This window comes from Bemisia tabaci, chromosome 9 (genome assembly GCF_918797505.1).
Source record: "Bemisia tabaci chromosome 9, PGI_BMITA_v3".
NCBI classification, from domain to species: Eukaryota; Metazoa; Arthropoda; class Insecta; order Hemiptera; family Aleyrodidae; genus Bemisia; species Bemisia tabaci.
In genome coordinates, this window is record NC_092801.1 from 34,430,529 (window position 1) to 34,451,687 (window position 21,159).

Sequence of the window (21,159 nt, forward strand, 5' to 3'; positions counted from 1 at the left end):
CATATACTGAGTATTTCTTATAGGGAAGATGAAGTTGCGCGATTTCGAAAACACTGTAATCGTGCTTGTTCCTTTTTACTTAATGCAATCCAACTGTTCGTTCAACATTTGCCGCTGCAGTCACAACGTAAATGTTCCAATCAAGACATCGTTGCGTTTGTATCGATGTAAACGATGAAGATAATCTAGGCTGACTTTTAAAGTAGGTTTGATGTTAACCCGAATCATTCGATCCTCTACAAATGAAAAGTCACTTCTTGATTAACGCATTATCATTATCACGGACAATGTAAACTATTCATTCACCATATACCGCTGTATTTACGACGTAAATGCTGTCATCAAGAAACCGTTGTGTTCGTATCAGTTTAAACGATGAAGATACTGAAAGGCTGACATCTAACATAGGTCAGTTTTAACCCGAACTCCATTCAATCCTCCACGTATCAAAAATTACTTCTTTATTAACACAACATCATTACAGACATGGAAACTATTCATTTACCATATACCGCTGGATTTACTGTAACCCCGTCATCAAGAAACCATTGTACTGAAAAAAATTCTCGGCGTTTTTACCAAGGTCCGTTGGTACCTTTACCATCTCACTTTTTTTTACTAATTATTGGTAATTTTACCAAGACAGACTGTTAAGCTTACCTAAAACCAGTATTTTTACTGTTTTTTCAAGTAAGAATACCACTTTTATTGGTAATCAATTCCCGGTAACTTTGCCATTTTATCTCGGTAATTCTACCACAGTCGATGAAAAATATTGGCGTTTTTACCAAGGTCCAGTCAAATTACCGAGGAAGTTCGATAATTTTACCGAGATTTCTCGGTAAAATTACCAATTCCATAAATGATAATTTTGCCAAGACAAAACTGGGATCAAATAGAACCCTGAATTCTTGGTAATTTTACCCTTTTCTTAGTAAATACACCGAGATTTTTTTTTCAGTGGAATACGCTTTAAACGCTGTCATCAAGAAACCAATGTGTTCGTATCAGTTTCAACGATGAAGATACTTGAGGCCGACAGTTAAAACAGGTCCGATTTTAACCCGCATCCCCGAACCGGAACCATTCAATCCTCCACAAAATTCAAAATAAGCAAATTACCCCCCGAGGCACTCCGGCATGTCGGGTATGTTTGCTCCTCCTAATCCCGATCATTTTTTATTCATCCCTCAATTTCCACGACCCATTTAGCTCAAGCCGTTTCCCAAAGGCCCACAAGGAACAAAGCTCCGCGTCATCGTTGTTTCGTAAACTCTCCCCGAGACTTCTCCGTATCCGCTTTTTTTTATTTCCGCGTCCGTATTGTGTTGTGGTGTATTCCTGGGCTAATCTCTTTTCTATGAGCCGCGCCCTGTTGCCGCTCCGTGCGATAATTTGAGTGTCGCGCTCTCCAGACGCGAGCGTTCCGCTCGAAACGCACTCGAAAGAAACAAATGCACTGAAACAAAATTCTCGGCGTTTTTACCAAGGTCCTTTGGTACCTTTACCATTTCAATTTTTTTACCAATTATTGGTAATTTTACCAAGACAGACCGGCAAGTTCACCTAAAAACCGGTATTTTTACTGTTTTTTTCAGGTAAGAATACAATTATTATTGGTAATCGATTCCCGATAAATTTACCTAAAAACCGGTATTTTTACTGTTTTTTTTTAGGTAAGAATACCATTTTTATTGGGAATCAATTCCCGGTAACTTTACCATTTTATCTCGGTAAATCTACCATAGTCGATAAAAAATATTGGCGTTTTTACCAAGGTCCAGTAAAATTACCGAGAAAGTTCGATAATTTTACCGAGAAATCTCGGTAAAATTACCAATTCCATAAATGGTAATTTTACCAAGAAAAAACTGGGATCAATGAGAACCCTGGATTCTTGGTAATTTTACCCTTTCCTTGGTAAATACACCGAGATTTTTTTTTCAGTGTGTTTCGCTCGAAAAAAACAAATGATCTCGCCGGTTTCGCAACCCGGGGGGCGAGGCTTCGTTCTTTTCAGAGAATATTAAAAACAGAGTTATAATTCATAATCCTACCCCGTTTCCCTGCATACGCACCAGTGCCTGCAAATTGTGCGCGGGGATACAAAGTTCCGCCGCTCCCGAGAGAGTGAAATCGATGGACCGTGCGGAAATCTGTCACGGCTTCCACGCAAGCTGTCCGCATACGTTGTGTAATCGTCCGGAAAACGTCCCGAACCGCGTGGACTTTCCTAGGGTTCCCTGCGCGATCCGGCGGCCGGCGCCGAAGTTCAAGACGTGCCCCTGAAACAGGCTGTGAGAGATGTCATTTTCGTAGTTCCTCCAAAGCTAACAAAGGAAAATAACTTTTTCCGCTGCTTCTATTTGGAGTTGCGGCCCGATTAGCCAGTAGCGTGGCTTTGCTTTCGTTCTCTCCCGCCAAACTCGCAGGTTTATGAAGGGGTCTCGAGGAGGCTGCCCCCTGTTTTCTCGGTGCCGGACACGGGAGCTGTCAGCAATAGATTTCGGGTGCAGATTGCAAAACGACGGTGGTGGCGCGACTGCGGATTGCACAGGAGTTAGGGCGCTCCGCGAGAATATATGAACAATACCTATATGAAGCGTGTGGCTCATTTTAGAACTTTGACTTTTAGAAGTTTTCTTGTCCGGACTGCGGGCCGAACGCTGCCTTTTTTTAACGGTATATTACAGAGAAGTGCAGGTAAAGGGGGTGAACTGATTAATCGGAATAACTGGTCAAACAGTGGTTGCCCATTTTTGAGAGTGATTCTTTTCGCTCTAAATGTTTTTACTTTTTTCTTTCTTATTCCTGCGATTCGAACTTGGGACAAATCCTATGAAAACGTCCCGTGGAGCGACAAGGCCTTACCTTTCTCCTCTTGTATTTTAATCACCCTAACAAGGGGAACTTCCCAAGCTGCCGCCGCCGATCGGGCTGAAAAAATTCGTACGAATTCTTTGGATGAATTTATTTGACCCGTATTTTTTTGTTTTTTCCAATGCCCCCCAGAAACACCCCAAAAAAATTCCGGAAAGTTTTGCTTTGAGCCCTTGAGTCTATATACGCAGTATAGCAGCAATCTCTTACCGTCTAGTGGTGGCTCTGCGGTAGCGCGCTCGTCTAGTGATTCGGCGGGCTCAGGTTCGATTCCCGGGCGCCGCGCCAAATTTTTACGACCGAATTTTATATTCTCACACATTTTCACATCGATTCCCATTTGATACATTAGATCTTAAAACATCAATTAATTTACAACCATCAACGATCAATAACTTCTTCAATTTGAAGTATAGATTTTTTTTTGGGAGGGGGGAGGGGTCACGCGCGCGATATTCTCGCCAATCACTGTACTTTCACATTAGCAGACGACCCGCTCCGCCCCCTCACATCAACATATTTCTCCCGATCACCCGTATGCGTCATGATTTTTCCCATCATTATCCAGAAAATTATAATGAAAAATTACTACGAACATTCAAATTAAAAATGCTACAATTTTTCATAATGATTTTTTTTTTTTGGATAATGATGGGAAAAATCATGACTCATACGACCGGGCGACATGACTCATGACTCATTCGGGAGAAATATGTCGATGTGAGGGGGCGGAGCGGGTCGTCTGCTAATGTGAAAGTACAGTGATTGGCGAGAATATCGCGCGCGTGACCCCTCCCCCCTCCCAAAAAAAAAATTATACTTCAAATTGAAGAAGTTATTGATCGTTGATGGTTGTAAATTAATTGATGTTTTAAGATCTAATGTATCAAATGGGAATCGATGTGAAAATGTGTGAGAATATAAAATTCGGTCGTAAAATTTTGGCAAGGCGCCCGGGAGTCGAACCCGGGACCGCCGGTTCACTGGGCGAGCGCGCTACCGCAGACGCAGAGCCACCACTTGACGGCAAGTATATCCAGCTATACTGCGTATATAGACTCAAGCGCTCAAAGCAAAACTTTCCGGAATTTTATTGCGCATTTTTTGCGCGCATTTATTGCTAATTAGTTTTTGATGAGTCAATATTTTCTAAATTTCTCATTTTTAATAAATTTTCCGCTTCATATATAAAACCTTCTTTAGCATGTACAGCATCAACTTGTTTTGAATCCCCCGCCACCTCTTTTTAAAAGTCAGAGAGTTTTTATAATCTTGTCAATCTGTATTACAGGTCGTCAATTTTTACAGCTCACAAGCTGTTCGTTAGTTCCTCAGATGTCTGATTCAATTTAGAGATTTTCAATTCTTCAATTCCGCGGCCAAAGTTTGTTTACATCATACGAGCGCCCTAACTCCTGTGCAATCCGCAGTCGCGCCACCCGTCGTTTCGCAATCTGCAGTGCACCCGAAATCTAATGCTGACAGCTCCCGTGTCCGGCACCGCCTGTTTTCTCGGCTCTGTGATGCTCGAGCGGTTAAGTAGTGAGCTGAGGGGAAGTGTATTTTTTTTAGCGACCGCCAATTTCGAGTCTTCGTCCGACTGGAAAACCTGGGACCGTTCTCTTCGATCGGTGGAACTCCTCGTAAGGAAGGCTTTGGCCTCGGTAAAGCCGTGTTGTCCTCCAGAAAATGAATTCGTGGGAATGAAGTGTTTTTTTTAGGGAGTAAAATTGTTAATAGTGCCTTTGTAGGGTAAATTCATTTCATGCAGTGTGTTAAAGTTGTGAGGAAGAATTCATTGAATTTTTTTCCTTCTTTGAAACCATCAAACTAACGAAAATGTATCTCACTTGCACGCACATTACATAAAACTTGGGACGCGTTTCGTGGAAATGAAGTCAGTTTTTCTGGAGAGTAATATGTTTATTACTGCCTTGGTATAGGGTGTTTCCAATTCACTCTGATGGAACAAGGGCAAAATTATGAGAGTGAGTTCATGAATTTTCTTTTCTTTTTTTCAAACAATTAAATGGACGAAACTTTAACTCATTTGCACTATACCTACGACTTGGGACGCGTTTCGACTCCTTTGGCGTCACCCTCAGCCGTGACTGAAGTATCGGTGACTACGTGCACAAAGATAATGCATCAGAAATGTCCAACACTATCATAAATATTGAAAAATTGAGTAAAGGTAACGATGCAATCTACAATCTTAAAGTTACAGCTTCAAAGAACAAAGTTAAGAATGGTCAACTCGGTCTCTGAAGACACTCTTTTACGCTCGGCTAAAGCTAATGGCTGGAGTTTAATTCGTCAAAAATTCCTTTCCGCCTAAACTCTACTTGCCTCTTACGGAAAAATCTGCACTTAAAACTGTTTGTCTCAACTTATACAATCTTTACATTTAACTAGAACTGAAATTTAATTTGAGCAACATTAATTTTTTAGCGAACGAAATGTTTCAATTTTCCTACAAGCAGAAAACACGAATCACTCATTTAATTGTGAGTGGACCTAATACATTTTAAAATTTCCTTACGATGATCTACGAACGGCTTTGATGGTAGAATCAACAGGAAATTTCTAGTTGCCCAACTTTTTAAGCAGTTCATTAAAGATAATGTGGAGCCCATAATTTTTGTAGGATGAACTTAAAACAATCTCTATCAAACACAAGAAAAGTACTAAATTATGTTTTCTCTCACATCTCAGGGCAAATTTCAAGTCTGAAATCTTTGGTGTCTCTATCTATGATTCCTAGAATCCAATTTCCTTCTACAACTCTTCCACGTTGGTATTTACGGCGGCCGAGTTAACTTATTTTTAGGTGCGAAATTCATGTGCACGTGTTCTCGTGTATTTAAACCGGAGCTTAATACCTCACTCTAATGGTCCCTTTTAACAATGAACTTTCCATGGCACCGTGTTCCGGCCAAATTGTTCTCCGAAATAGTTCCGAGAAATAGTTAAGTCGGGCGCCTCCGTGGGACTCTATTTAACACACCCTGGATGCTCAGCGCCGCCGACGGAATTCCGCGGTGCGATGACGGTTAATAAATGCAATTCGAGAGAGGCGTCAGAAGTTGAGATCGGATCCGAGTTGGATGCCGGGGGGTGGCAGCGGGTGCGATCGAGAGTCGGGTTCAATGGTTGTAGCGATGACCACCGAAAGAGCGTTGCCACGCCTGGACTCGCCAAAGGGATTTCGGGATCCCAGTTGCCGCGCTAAGCGGAATAGACTGATTTCGTGGCTCCGTCATGGGTTAAATATGAGCGAATACACAACCTTTTTTTCTGATTCGTGCCATGGTGGTAAAACGCGTATCACATTTGACGGGCTGGTTTCGGCACCATGACACTTTAAAAGGGTTGAAAACTTCCAATGGCTCTAAAATGTTTCGGAAGAGCGTTGAATGATGGAGGATTAAGTTGAGATAGGCCGAAAAGAGGATATTGAACATTTGAATAATATATGAATAACATTTTGAATGTAAGTTTTACAAAGAATAGTCACACTACAATGTGTACCAGAAAGACGCTAGTGGCACACATGCCAGGCATGGGTCAAGGTGGAAAAAGACCACGTAAAACGGACGGCCCACGCTTACACTGGAAAAAAAACACATTGGATCTAGAGTCCAAACTCTTGAAAACATTGACCAAGAAAAGGACTCTTGATTCAATCAGATTTAAGCTTAAATCAAAAGGAAATCCGCTCAAATTAAGAGGCTTGGTTCTTGATTTAAGCTTAAATCTGATTGAATCAAGAATACTTTTTCTTGTAGATGTTTTTTTAAGAGTCTGGACTCTAGATTCAATGTGTTTTTTTTTCCAGTGTAAACAGACACAGAACCTTTTTCCTGAATCGCGCCATTGTGGTAAAACGCGTATCACATTAAACGGGTTAGTTTCTGCACCATGACACTTAAGAAGGGTTGAAAACTTCCAATGGCTCTAACTTTTTTTGGAAGAGTGTTGAATAATTGAGGATTAAGTTGAGTTAGGCCGAAAAGTGGATATTAACATTTTGAATGTAAGTTTTACAAAGAATAGTCACATTATAATGTGTAAAAAAACTGAATCCAGCCATCGCGAATGACTAAGAATTTAACATGGGAATAAGAAAAAGAATAAAGTTAAAGGCTTTTCAGAATCTGTAACAACACGTCTAAGAGTTTCTTACACTTTGCCCCACAAATTGACTTAAATTTGTTTTTAAATTTAACTCTGGGAAGACTGGTGTTACGGGAGAGAAAGAGAAGCCAAGGAATTGACTCGCTTCAGAAGCATTGCAGCAATTTTTTTCTTCTCTGATGCGGCTATTTTTCAGGAAAATAATGCAAAACGTACAATTTTCATTAATCAATACCAGAAGTGTCTTTCAAACGAAGTCATTACAGCCTCTGCCATTGTAGGATCAAAAGCTTGGAAATTAATCAATGTTTTCCAAAGTTTGAGGTCATTTACAGGAGCGTCGGCCGCTTTTGAAGCACTCAACCAAATTTTGATGAGAATTAACGCATGAAATAAACAAATTCGCTCACTTTCTTTTCTTATCCTGGGTCATATTTCAATTGATCACAAAAACTAGAAGAAACTAACTTTTCTTCGTGACGTCACGGATGGCGTTGCATGTCAACGAAGCGTTGCGCAGAGCAACGCCGCTTTTCACTTTCCTTCGGGAAACTCGCTTTGCGATGAGAGGCTGCAACCCCGCGTGGGTGTTGCGGTGAAGCGGCGTAGTTGGAGTAGTTGCGACCGATCGAACGGATCCCAACGAGGGAAGTTAATGTAGTTAGCCGGGCTCTCAGACAGTCCGAGTCTCCGAGCTCAACATTTCGTTTTCGCGCGTTCTTGGAATGCTTTCAAGTTCCGCCCGGAGGCGGGACGCGCCGTCCCGCGGGGCCAAGGGTCAAACCGAACCGGCGAGACTCGCTCGCTTTTCCGCGAGGACTGGGTCCTGTAAACGGGTCGCTTCAGGTGGGAGACCGGCTCCTGTCGTAAGAGCCAACCGGGCAAGTGTGGTTGAAACTTTTGATTAAAAAGAGCACCGTGAGACATTTTTTGGTAGTGCCCGCCTTCCGAGAATTTCGGCAGCTAGAGCCGAAATTGCCGATATTCGGCAGCAAAGCCTAATTGCAGAAAGCTCGGCACAGTTCACCGAGCATTTCCTACCTCTGCCAAATTTCGTCAGCCGGGACCGCAAATCGCGGCTCCAGATGCCGAAATTCTTGGGGTGCGGATAATGTCGCCAAATGTTTTACTGACTAGAATTTACGAATGTCGACTTTCATGTAAGTTCGGTTTATAAGTAAGGCAATTCCCGTGGACTCTTCAACTCGGAACTTAGTGGTTTTGAAGCCCGGATTACGAATGTTATAATTGGTCCTGGAAATCAAGAATTTTGAAGGCCCCTGAGGTTTAAATTATGGATTTCGACAGGATTTCGGGGGTCACGAGGTCACAGCGTTACGTACAATTTTGTTTTTTGGAAACTTGGACCGCCTTCAATCAAGAGAGTATGCGGACCACCAGCGTTCCTGGCCTCTAAGCGCGGCTGCAGGCAGTGCAGGCTGCAGGACGTTTCCGTTCACTTTTTCATTGGGATCGTCGACATTTAAATCTCTCTTTGGTTCTTTACCATTTTTATCACCTTTCTCTGAGATCCGCACCTCTCGGATGAATAATACCACAAATGCAAACTCAAACCTTACGAAAATCTCTTATTCTTCTCGCACCCAAAAAGGCAACAGGTGAGTTTCATCACCTAAACTTATCCGACAACAGTGAGGCAAGCACATGGTCAAATATTCATTTATTTTAGCAATGATCAAAAAATTGTGCGGAATCGTCCTCCTCCCCTGAGCGCTAATCCGGTCCTGTATTTGATCAATTTTGGACAAGAGGCGATACTAGTCGGAAACTTACTTGTAAGTTTTTGATGTGATGGCCGAGTGCGAGGGTCTCTTTGGTGCCGCAGACGTTGATGCGGGTGGCGATCTTGAGGTTCTCGTTGAAGCGGACCGTGGCCGCCGAGTGGAAGACGATTGTCACCTCGTCGACGATCTTCTTCTTGTCCTTGTCCGAGAGACCCAGGTCGGCCTCCTCCAGGTCACCCTCCAACACGTCCATCTTGTCCAGGCTCTTCAGAGAGTGCTGCTTCAACCTCTCGAACACCTGAAATGTCACCAAGTTTAGGCATATCATCGATATAAACCTAGCGGATTATAAGACCCTGCAATTCAAGAATCTTAGCGTGTGTTTGTTAAGGGATGGGGGATTAACGAAATAACATCTCGTTGAATAATAGTGATTATTTATGAAAGAAAGCTTAAACCATGACATCGTGCGGACGCACTCTTACAAGTGAAAGAACGGACTGATATAAGAAAAATCAGAACTGGACATGCGAGGGAGCTTGAACTTATCACTAGGTTCTCATGTGACCACATCTGTGATGAGTAATAATACATATGAGGCCTTATCTGTAACAATGGTGGATGTAAAAAATTACCATTTCGAAACACGCTTAAAAAACTGATTTGGTCACACAAAAATTTAATATGTTTGCCTCTGGCGTAATTTACAGATCTCGATGATCACATCACAAGTATTTTCTTAACATTTTCTCGGTGCTAAAACAGTTTTTTGAACGTGTTTCAAAAAGGTAAATTTTCACATCCGCCATCGTTACATATAAGTCCTCATATGCGTAACGATACATAGGTGCAAAATCTTGCATTCTATTTAATGAATTAGTTTAAACTTCAACACTGTTGGCTCGAAATCAACTTGGGCTTTTGACCACTTTATCTCATGGGGTCGTCCGTAAATTACGTAACGTTGTAGAGGGGAGGGGGGTCGAGTCAGGGTGGCGTACAGCCCAGGAAAGATTTACATGATTTGAAATTTCAGTGATTTTATTATATTTCACGAGGCTGTGAAATACTCGGTAATTTACAGGGGGCAGAGTATGCAACCTGCATTCAAACACACAAAAAGAGAAGAAAGTCACAATTTTTACACTTCTCGAAACATGGAAAGGAAAACCAGTATTTTTCAACACCCTTAATAAGTTTTATCAAATATTACACTCGAAATTTAAAGATTTTGTTTTTCATGAAATTTTGCCACTTGGAGAAGATGGATCGTATGTAGATCAGGGAATCTTCAGTGCTTCAAGCACTGTTCTATCATTTGATTATTTTCATTCAATGAAAAATACAATACGCAGTGTTTACTGACGAAGCACACAAAAACGTAGTAAAAAATTACGATTACAATTGAAAAGTAGTAAAACATGGTGAACAAGACTGAAAACATTAAAATTTAAGAAAAAACTTTCTGCCTTTGTAATGCAATTAGCCTTGTGTATCTACGTCTTACTAACTTTTCTATTTTACACGTAGTGTTTAATTCATATACAGGGTTATTCAAAAGTTACGCACCACTGGCCATAAATTTAGTTCTAATTATGATATCGATTTGCGGTTTGTGGCGTCCTTCCTCATATCGAGGGGGAAACTTTTTGAGGTACTTTTCAGTTCTTCACCCCCCCAGGGGGAGGGGGGGCGGGGGGCAACTCAAAAATTTCAAATGGCAACCCCCATCATGTGATACATCATTAGAAAGAACATGAAAAAAGAAAATTTTTGGCGCAAACCGGAAGTCGATCTGACCCCCCTGTCAAAAGTTAGGGGGGTCCAAAGGTTATTTAGGGGGTCCGTACCTTCATTTTTTAGAGTAGCTTCGGCGGCTCTTGGACATGCCGTTTCTCTTTTCAAAGAGTCCTCGAATACTCCAAGTCTGATACCGAAGTCTTCATATTGCCCCCGGGCCACCACAGCCCCCCCGTAGGGGGGGATGGGCCTGTTACAATGAAACATTGCATTGAAATGCGAAAAGTCACAGAAGAGCTCCAAACTTAGCATCAAATTCGAGTGGAACTTCTTGCCAATGTTAACGCAAACGCAGCCTGCGACTTTAAAGTGAGCTTCCAAAACTCTTAGCCCCCTGCCCCCCCCTCATTTTTGGTTGCAGAGCGGGTAAAAACCGGGAAATTCACTACAAATAATGCCCGAAATTAATGTCCAACTTGAGAAGGACCCTTGAAACGTTGCGATCAGTCGGAGCATTGAAATACAAGGACTGCCACCCCCTTAAAGTACGGAAACATCCAAAACACCCCCGCTGCCCCCCTCATTTTTCGTTGCGGAGCGGGTAAAAACCGGGAAAATCGCCAGAAATGATGCCCGAAACCACTGTAGAACTTGACGAGAACCCTTGAAACGTTGCGCTCAGTCGGAGAACTGCAACACAGGAACTGCCGCCCACTTTAAGGACGGAAACATCCATAAAACCCCCGCTGCCCCCCTCTTTTTTCGTTGCAGAGCTGGTAAGAACCGGGGCATCATTTCTGGCGCATTTCCCGGTTCTTACCAGCTCTGCAACGAAAGAAGAGGGGGGCAGCGGGGGTTTTATGGATGTTTCCGTCCTTAAAGTGGGCGGCAGTTCCTGTGTTGCAGTTCTCCGACTGAGCGCAACGTTTCAAGGGTTCTCGTCAAGTTCTACAGTGGTTTCGGGCATCATTTCTGGCGATTTTCCCGGTTTTTACCCGCTCCGCAACGAAAAATGAGGGGGGCAGCGGGGGTGTTTTGGATGTTTCCGTACTTTAAGGGGGTGGCAGTCCTTGTATTTCAATGCTCCGACTGATCGCAACGTTTCAAGGGTCCTTCTCAAGTTGGACATTAGTTTCGGGCATTATTTGTAGTGAATTTCCCGGTTTTTACCCGCTCTGCAACCAAAAATGAGGGGGGGCAGGGGGCTAAGAGTTTTGGAAGCTCACTTTAAAGTCGCAGGCTGCGTTTGCGTTAACATTGGCAAGAAGTTCCACTCGAATTTGATGCTAAGTTTGGAGCTCTTCTGTGACTTTTCGCATTTCAATGCAATGTTTCATTGTAACAGGCCCATCCCCCCCTACGGGGGGGCTGTGGTGGCCCGGGGGCAATATGAAGACTTCGGTATCAGACTTGGAGTATTCGAGGACTCTTTGAAAAGAGAAACGGCATGTCCAAGAGCCGCCGAAGCTACTCTAAAAAATGAAGGTACGGACCCCCTAAATAACCTTTGGACCCCCCTAACTTTTGACAGGGGGGTCAGATCGACTTCCGGTTTGCGCCAAAAATTTTCTTTTTTCATGTTCTTTCTAATGATGTATCACATGATGGGGGTTGCCATTTGAAATTTTTGAGTTGCCCCCCGCCCTCCCTCCCCCTGGGTGGGTGAAGAACTGAAAAGTACCTCAAAAAGTTTCCCCCTCGATATGAGGAAGGACGCCACAAACCGCAAATCGATATCATAATTAGAACTAAAGTTATGGCCAGTGGTGCGTAACTTTTGAATAACCCTGTATCTTAAACCCTGTCAATAACCCATTTTCCTCCAAAAAACCTGTGGCAAGGAGCTCTCAAATCGTAGCTGGAAGAAAAGCTACCATCGATAACTTTCGTGGCACACAGTAGTTCTGCAACGCACAATTGTGTAACCCTTATCCGATAACGTGATCTAATTACGAGCGGCTCTTCATAATTTCGTCGTCCCACTGACGTAAAGGCATATCTTTATTTCCGCGTAAGCCCTGAAAAGCATGGAGTTTTATGGAAAACAGGGCTCATGAGAAAATTGAGTTACGCCTTTATGTAAGAAAGTTGAGGATTTGTGCCGCCTCCACGTGAAGTGCTTAGCTTCCCAGCCCTGATCCAACACACATTCATCCACTCATTCCGTAGGAAATCGATTCAGATGCTCTTTATCACTGGCAGATAATTGTCGAAGATGTCAAAATTAATCTCCTCCCTTTTATTCCCCAGTTGTTTCCTTGCCTTACATAATGATCTTCCCGCGGGTATTTGCATCAGTGGCGTGGCGTGAATTGCGATGTATCGATTGTTCTGCCATTTAAACGTATGGTAAAGAATCGATTATTAAGGTGTTCGCTGCGAACACCCTGTTTATCGATCCTTTTCCATAGGTTTAAATGGCATAACAATCGATACATCGCAAAGCACGCCACGCCACTGATTTGCATTGAAGCAAGGTTGTCTGTACCACCGTCGCGCGTCGTAGCCAACGTCATCAAAAGTATTTTACTACTTTAATATTAATTAATTTTCAAAATTTGGTTGCTTTTTCTCAATTAATGTCGGTACATGTTAATCGTTTAATCATCAAGAGTCAAAAAATTTTTAAAAGCGTCGTTTTTGTATTGGTAAGTTTAAGTTACCAAAAGAATAACCATACAACGTTTCTTTAACTTAAAAAAAAAAACTGACTATAAGTTCATTCCACTTGGATTTAACTGATAACAAACCAAATTTAGTCGCCGAGAAACGGCGGATTAAGTCAAAATAATGTTTCAAGAAAAATGTTTTCATTCTACTCCGGATCGAAGGTATCAAAGTTACATGTACTACCATGCTAATGCAGAACGCCGTCAAAGTTACATGTACTACCATGCTAATGCAGAATGCCGTCAAAGTTACATGTACTACCATGCTAATGCAGAACGCCGTATGAACCTTTAGGCGTTGCCAAATTTCCATTTATAAAACTCGAATTTCCTGTTAAAATTATGAATATTCTTCTTCCAATTTTTTTTCTGATAATGTGTTTTTGCAATTTCACCTAAAGTTCCTGAAAATTTCAAGGAAAATTATTCATAACTTTTCTCAAAAATAAACATTTTATTGAAGGAAATCTGGCAACTCTCGAATGTTCATACGGCGTTCTTCCTTAGCATGGCAGAGTAGGTGTTAGTTTATATTATCCATTCATGCTGGTTAATGTTTTAATCAGGGTATGTCTCAAATTCTGAATCTTGATTTTTGCTTTACAAGTAAATAAGGAAACGAAGATCTTACTGGGTCATCGAGCATGTGCTCTAAGCGTTTCTGAGGTCGAACGTTCTTCTTTGGTCGGACGAGAAGATATATTTGTTTAACTTTGGTTACTCTCAATAACTTCTCTATGATGATTTTTCCCAAGAATCCGGTTCCACCCGTGATGAATACCGTCTGCCCGTTGTAGAATTTTTGAATTTCGGACTCCTCGGCATTTATGTCGTAAAAATGCGCCTTGGACATCAGCTCGTCTGTAACACAAGAAAACCAACATTTACTGATAAGAACCGTAGGACATTCGAACCGAGCATTTGCAGGAATTAAAAGTTCAAATTACACTTTGAAAAATGAAATTCTTGCAAACACATACAAATGCAATGCAACTCATATGCAACCAACGGGGTAGCGGACTTCTACTACCAAAAAAAGTCGTTTTTCATACCGATATGGCACCACAGTTGCCGGGAGACTCGCGTCTCCCCCAAAAATATCCAGGGCGCTTTTCCGTCGAAGATCAAAAGGTCCCGTTCGCTCGCTCCTGTAACACAACACCGCGAGTGTGTTACACGCGAACTCGGTCGCCGACCGTGTTGCCAAGTCGGACGAGTTTTTCACGACCGTTTACATGCAACTTCTTTCATTTTCCTCCCGAATTGACAACGCTGCTCTCACCCCTCGAGCTAACGAAACCCTGTCTCTTTCCGGCTGCCCACGGGATTCAGAGACGAAGGGATGCAAGGAGGGTCCCGGGTCCGACCGTCCCGCTGAAAGTGTTCCTGAAATCGCAGAATCCGGAACGATGAAATGTACTTTTCGTCACTCACAGTAATTATTTGGACCGGATTCGCGAAAGAGGATCTTCGTCAGTGGCGTGGCGTGCTTTGCGATGTATAGATTGATCCGCCATTTAAACCTGTGGAAAAGGATCGATAAACAGGGTGTTTGCAACAAACACCTTAATAATCGATTCCGTAGCATAGCGCAAAATGGAGAAATATCGATAAGCGATCATTCACGCCTTGTTACTGACCTTAGTCCATGGAGGCAACATTTTCAGCAGTGTGATTTCTTTCGAGTTTTGTCGGAAGATCGGATATTATCGTCCTGACGAAAAATTATCTCTTGCGTCCTAAAGAATGAGTCGCCGACTTTGTTTCGTCGGCCGACTTGACGCCGTTTCACAATCATGAGTTGAAAAACGCTGACCCCGCAAGTTAAAATATTAGAGCCTAACACAGCGGAAAGGCCGGCGCGGCCTACTGTTATGCCAGCGCGGAACCCGCACTGGCGCCTAGAAACCTAAGTAGATACTTCGCGCATTGCGCAATGCTTGAAGTATCCACTTAGGTTTGTAGGCGCTGGCCGGCTGCCCGCCGGCGCAGCGCCTCAAGCGACTATTTCATAGCAGAAGTGTTCCACAATATCAAACGCTCTGGCGTAAGTCAAAACAGTTACAACAATTTAAGCAAAATGAAATGATACAGTTTCTTCGAATAACTCTTTTAGACTATAATAGGCTTTATCAGCCTATAATAGGCTTTTAAGAGTCTGGACTCAAGATCCAACAGAATTTCTTTAGCCTCGGGCATACACTTCAGTTCTATTTTCTCCCCGTAAAACCCTTCCGTCAGCTACCAGAAAAGGTTCGCAAGATCGTGTCAATATCAGCTAAATATTCCGTCTTAGCCGTGCGAACATTCTCCCCTACCCTTCCCCCTCAAAGCCCTTAACCCCCCAGCAGCCGCCCCCCGCTTCGATGAGGCGGCGCACGACAAGCGTGACGTAGGGCCCAAACGTGCCGGAGACAAGGGGCGCGTGGATCCGGATTAATGAATCCCCCTTCGAAGGGCGGGTGAGGGTGAGGGGGGGGGGGTTGCGAAAAAACGGGCGGCGGTACCGAATTACAAATTGCACCGGAGGATCCGGCCGGGCCGGGGTAGGAACGCCGTATGTTCTCGCTCGCGCGATCGGGATCGGGTAAATGGCACGGAAATTCGAGCGGGGCGACTTAATTTATTCCGCCGGAACCGGTCGCAAGTGCGCCTGACAAGGATATAATCCACCCCCCGCTCCCCCTTTAGCCCGGGGGGGGATGGGGGTCCCTTGGGGGTGGGTGTTTCACCGTTCGCGGCCGCCTGGAACACGGAGAGGAGCGCGAGCCGTCGCTGCACAATGGATCGAGTCTACGGGGGTTTGGATAAAATTTGGAAACTTTAAAAGCTCAGAAAACCGGTTAATACTCAACTTTGAGGTTATGGATGTGCTTCCATTGGTTTCTTCGTGAAATTTTGGTCGTTGCGCGTCCCTTATAACGGAGAAGTTGCATGTGTGAGGGATTTGCGATATGACTGTTGATTCCTATGTAAAAGTTCGCGAGAAACACGATGGTGCCACTGGTTTTCTCTGAAATCAACTCCCAAGCTCAAAAAAGCTCTCAAGTTGAGGCCAAAATGGAGGGGATATCCCACGCTATCCTGAGAGTCCACCTCTACATCAAGACAAACTCTCCATGCAAAGATAGGGAGCAAATACATTGACAGGGCTGCCACTTTATTTGGGGACTCTAAATCTGAAAACAAGGCAGCCCTGTCAATGTATTTGCTTCCTGTCTTTGCATGGAGAGTTTGTCTCGATGTAGAGGTGGACTCTCAGGATAGCGTGGGATATCCCCTGCATTTTGGCCTCAACTTAAGAGCTTTTTTTGAGCTTGGGAGTTGAATTCAGAGAAAACCAGTGGCATCATTCTGTTTCTCGCGAACTTTTACATAAGAATCAACAGTCAAATCGCAAATTCCTCACACATGCAACATCTCCATTTAAAATGTGACGAATGGATCATCAAAATTTGCAGCAGTCGATCGGGTGGTCGGACAAAATTTGGAAACTTTAAATGCTCAGAAAAGCGGTTAATACAAAACTTTGAAGTTCTGAAAGTGGCTCCATCGGTTTCCTTGTGAAATTATCTGCTGGAAACATCCCATGAAATTTGAAATGTGACTAATTAAACATCAAAATTTGCAAAATTATCTAAATATTTCATGTCCGACTTCTCTTAATGACTCGATCCACTGTGCGCCGCGGACGAGAGAATGTGCATCGGAAGGATACAGTGCCGTTCGCTAATTTAATGGGTCAGTAGACAAGATACGAGCCGGCAGAACGAAATGCAGTTCGATTTTACCTTCATGTAAAGTGGGTTTTACACGGACACGATCCTTGAGAGTTGGCAATGTTGGCTTCGTCCGTTTGGACGTACTTATGCTAAAAAGAACTGTGTGCATACGATTTGCATACGACTTAGTTCCTTTCTGCGTAAATGCGTCCATTTATAGCCATTGCCGGCGCTGTATATTTCGAGTATTTCGCATGCCAGCTCATTTTCGTTGAAAATCACACATCTTGAAAATTCAGGGTGTCTGAAATCAAGCCTAGAGAGTCGAGGGTCATTTGGACCGCGTTGAGCAAAAGGAAAAAAGGAACAAAGCAACATCAGCTATTGCCAAATGTAATCGGGCAATTTAAATTTTAACATGCAAACCGTTGTCCGGATTTTTTTTTTGCAAAAATTAAGTGCATGTTCTACATCTACATGCAAATTTTCCAAAATTTGAAGCAAATTCCTCTAAATTTTCAAAGGAATCCGTACAAACGTTCTCTTGTATAACGTTCAATTGCCCAGTTATTTGGACATAGCTGATGTGGTTTGGTTACTTTCTGCAAAACGCGGTCCACCTATGTGTGTAGGGTTTGTATTTAACATAGTTCATTTTGGCATAAACACGCTTATTTAGCCTTCGTTGAGGCTGTATTATGAGTGTTTGGTATCGCTCCTGTTTATTTTAATTATTATTGATATCGTTAAAGTTGTATCTCGATTTCGGTTCTATTATCAGAGTATGTAAATTCCTATTATTGGTTTTTTATTTTCTGCAACAGTTAACGCCGCCAGGGAAAATCTTGAAAATTCGGGGTATCTTAAATCCAGCCGGCGAAGTCGAGGATCAATTTTAGGTGTTGTTTCAAAATAAGGAGCATTTTTTTCTGATCAGATTAATTTCTGTATTGCACCCATAGAAAGTACTATCATTAAAATTTCACAGGATTGTCTTTGTGCTGCCGATAAAATTTAGTGAAATTTTCGGACAGCTTCATTGAACAATTGGACCGCGCTAAATAGAAAGGAACCAAATCACATCAGCTATTGCCTAATTTGATTGGGCAATTTAATCTTTTACATCTAAACGGTTGTGCGGATTTCCGTGCAAATTTCAGTGGATTTCCTCCTTAGTGCGAAGCAAATGCCCTAAAATTTTCCAAAGAATCCGCACAAACGTGCTCTCGTAAGAAATTAAATTGTCCAGTTAACTTTGGCAATAGCTGATGTGGCTTGGTTCCTTTCTGCTGAACGCGGTCCAATTTTTGTGTAAAAAAAAAATAAAATGGCGGCGGAAGTTTTAAACTTCGCATGGTGCTTGCGATACTTTAGTCGGAAGGCGACGATGCGTCTAACCAGACTCCCACCAACCTCTCTGCCACGGATTGCTCGCTGAATCACTCCCGTTCAACTTGAACCAACTTTGGAAATACATCCACGGACAAGCTCATAAACATCTCCCGACGGAGTTATCCTTCCCGGCGGTAACGAGACGGCCGGGAAACCATTCGCATGCTCGCGATACCGATAATGATAGCGCGGCGCGCGTCGAAACCGCGGACTCCCGGGATCCCGGCGTAACCTTTAGCCGCTATCGCCGGGAGGTTGACAACTGGCGCCGCTTGCTAATGGGACGATTACCCCACCTCGACGCCGCCGCTGCAAGCTGCAATTACAAGTCGGGCCCCGGGACCGGCTTTTCAATTTCCGCCCGGCTTCCTGCCTCGGAGAGGTGTCGCCGCTTCCGCCTTCGAAAGGCGAGCACGCAACCCGCCCCGCTCCCGGCGGCGCCGACTCCCGACTCGACTTGGCACGCTTTGTCCGGGCGAGTACAGAGTACACGCTCGCGGCTGTTTGTCCAAGAGGCCGACATCCCGACAGGAGTGCGGTTCGCGCGCCGGGCGGTGGGCGGGAAGCCGGTTTTTTGCGGACGGGTTCGCGAGGTGGATCTCCGCTCCTGGGTGTGGCTCTGTTTTTGACCACTTCTCCAAAAAGAGAAAAAGAAAATACTTTAACCTAAGTCAATACGGTAATGGACCACTAGACAAGGTACGAATTTAAGGATTCTGATACATGTTTCTTAATCAAAATTTCACTTAGAACACGATTCACGCAACAAAAATTACTAAAATCATCTCCTAGCGAAGATATTAACGTTTTTATTTCACATTGCTCACAGGGAATTTGAACTGCCCGCTCACGAGAAACTCAAAGCTCTACGTGAGTCAAATCGCGCACTACAACGGTTTCAGCAAGCTTCTCAATCGAGCAATGTTCATGTCCCACCATGTGTTGTTCGAACTATAAGCAATTTGCTATAGCTGAGCCAAAGCGTCAGGACTGAGGTTGCCAGATTTTTATATCGCAGAGACTATGATGATAATGTTTAGCGCGCCATGTGAATCACGTAGAGCATTGAGTTTTAAGGAGCGGGTGGTTTGAATTCACGCATCAGGAATCATTAAATATCTCTGTAAGGAGTTGATTTCGGTAATTTTTGTTGTGCGCATCGTGTTTTACGTGAAATTTTGGTGAAGAAACATGTATCAGAATGCTGAAATTCGTACCTTGTTTAGTGGTCCTTTGGGTCCAACATGTTCTAAACTTCGGAGCTCTCGTATAATCGCTGTCAGAGAGTTGAATAAATAAATGAATGAATAATTGGACCGTGTTAAGCAGGAAGGAACCAAGCCACATCAGATTTTGCCAATATTAGTCGGGCAATTCAATTTTTTACATGAAAACGGTTGTGCGGATTTTTTTGCAAGTCACGTGTAAAAAATATGTGTATAACTATCCAGTCAACTTTATTTGGCAATAGCTTATATGGTCTGGTTCCTTTCTGCTACACGCGGTCCGATTTAGTTTATTTTTATCCTCGTAGGATTTATAAGGGTGAGGGGGGGGGGGGGTGTTGACAAGTACAATTTCACGACACATATTTTCAATCATAGTCTTGTGCACACCTACGAAAGTCACCAACAAACATTTTACTCATTCATTTTTCAAGCACGAATATTAAGGCAGAGGAAACAGAGGCATGAAGGTCACTTATGGTGTTTCCTCGGGAGACCCATTTTAGAATTGAGCTCAGCTCTTTTGGATATTTTAGGAGATGGGATATTTTAGAATTCTCTCTGATGTTTTTACACAATGGATGGTCCAATAGCAGATGTTATTGGTTTTCTGGTGCACGCATGTTGGAGAGAGTGCAGTTCTCAATGGTGTTAATTATGAATTATGTTTCGTTTACACCGGCCTTTAGGAATTTTATATTTTGCGTTCTGAGTTGGCGAAAGATCCTTTTCTTTAGCTGTCCGATTGGTTAGTAAATGTGATTGTATTAAAGAGAAGTCGCTCGGGTGTGATAGAACCAAACACATATCGGTGATGAAATAATCAGTGCGAGTGTTGTTTGCAACAAATCACTGGCTTGCATATGGTTGCCCCTTCCTAGATTTGGACCAAGGTAACCAAAAAAGATGGCAAACGAGCTCTCTATGAGTGTGACGAGGATTTTCTTATTTTCAACTTTAGAAATAAATTCTAAACAAACCCTCATAGATACATCAGTTAAAAATTGGTCTTTTTTTTAACATCGTTCGTTTCTCTCTTTATAGTCAAAAGTCCTCTTGATGGAGCTTGTTTAATTTGTCCTTACGAACCCCATGATGTGCTTAGAATCGACTAACTTATAAAATCTTTGCGACTGGATATGGCTTTTGACTGGGACATACTTCGCTACAACAGAGCGAAAGTTTCTCTCAATACAGTATTTGAAGTGAAATACTAATCCGGCATTTCTACCCCTTTTCCCTATGTACGCTCATTTCTCGATCGTTAAGCATGGTTTACACCTACACGGCATTATGAGGATTACTGGATCTATTTACTTCGTAAGCCAGGCTCAAAACGAAGATCTTAACGACACAGAATCCCAGCGGTGAGGCGTGGTTATCGACCGCGATATTTCTCATTTTAAGGTATGGTAAAGAATCGATTTAATGTGTTCGTTACGAACGCCTCGGAAATCGATTATTTTCCGTAGGGTTTAGTGGCTGATTAATCGATGTATCGCAAAGCACACCACGCCACTGCAGAATCCTCTATGATGGTTAAGTTCCTAAAACGGATGCTTGGCCCAGTTGAGTTCATTTCCGCACTATCCACCGCAGACATTTCAACTAGAACAAAAGCAGTTGAAAAGCTCCTTTAATCCCATTT

General features: G+C 43.0%; 1 protein-coding gene across 1 annotated transcript in view; it reads right to left on the reverse strand.

Moving 5' to 3' along the window:
- The window catches only part of LOC109036112 (fatty acyl-CoA reductase wat), a 90,609-nt gene that overhangs the window by 31,709 nt on the left and 37,741 nt on the right, over window positions 1–21,159 (reverse strand). Inside the window, exons 2-3 of the mRNA XM_072304359.1 lie at window positions 13,803–14,032; window positions 8,812–9,060 (exon numbers count right to left, since the gene is read on the reverse strand). Of these exons, the coding sequence (XP_072160460.1) occupies window positions 8,812–9,060; window positions 13,803–14,032 (479 nt within the window). The remainder of the gene's footprint in view (window positions 1–8,811; window positions 9,061–13,802; window positions 14,033–21,159) is intronic.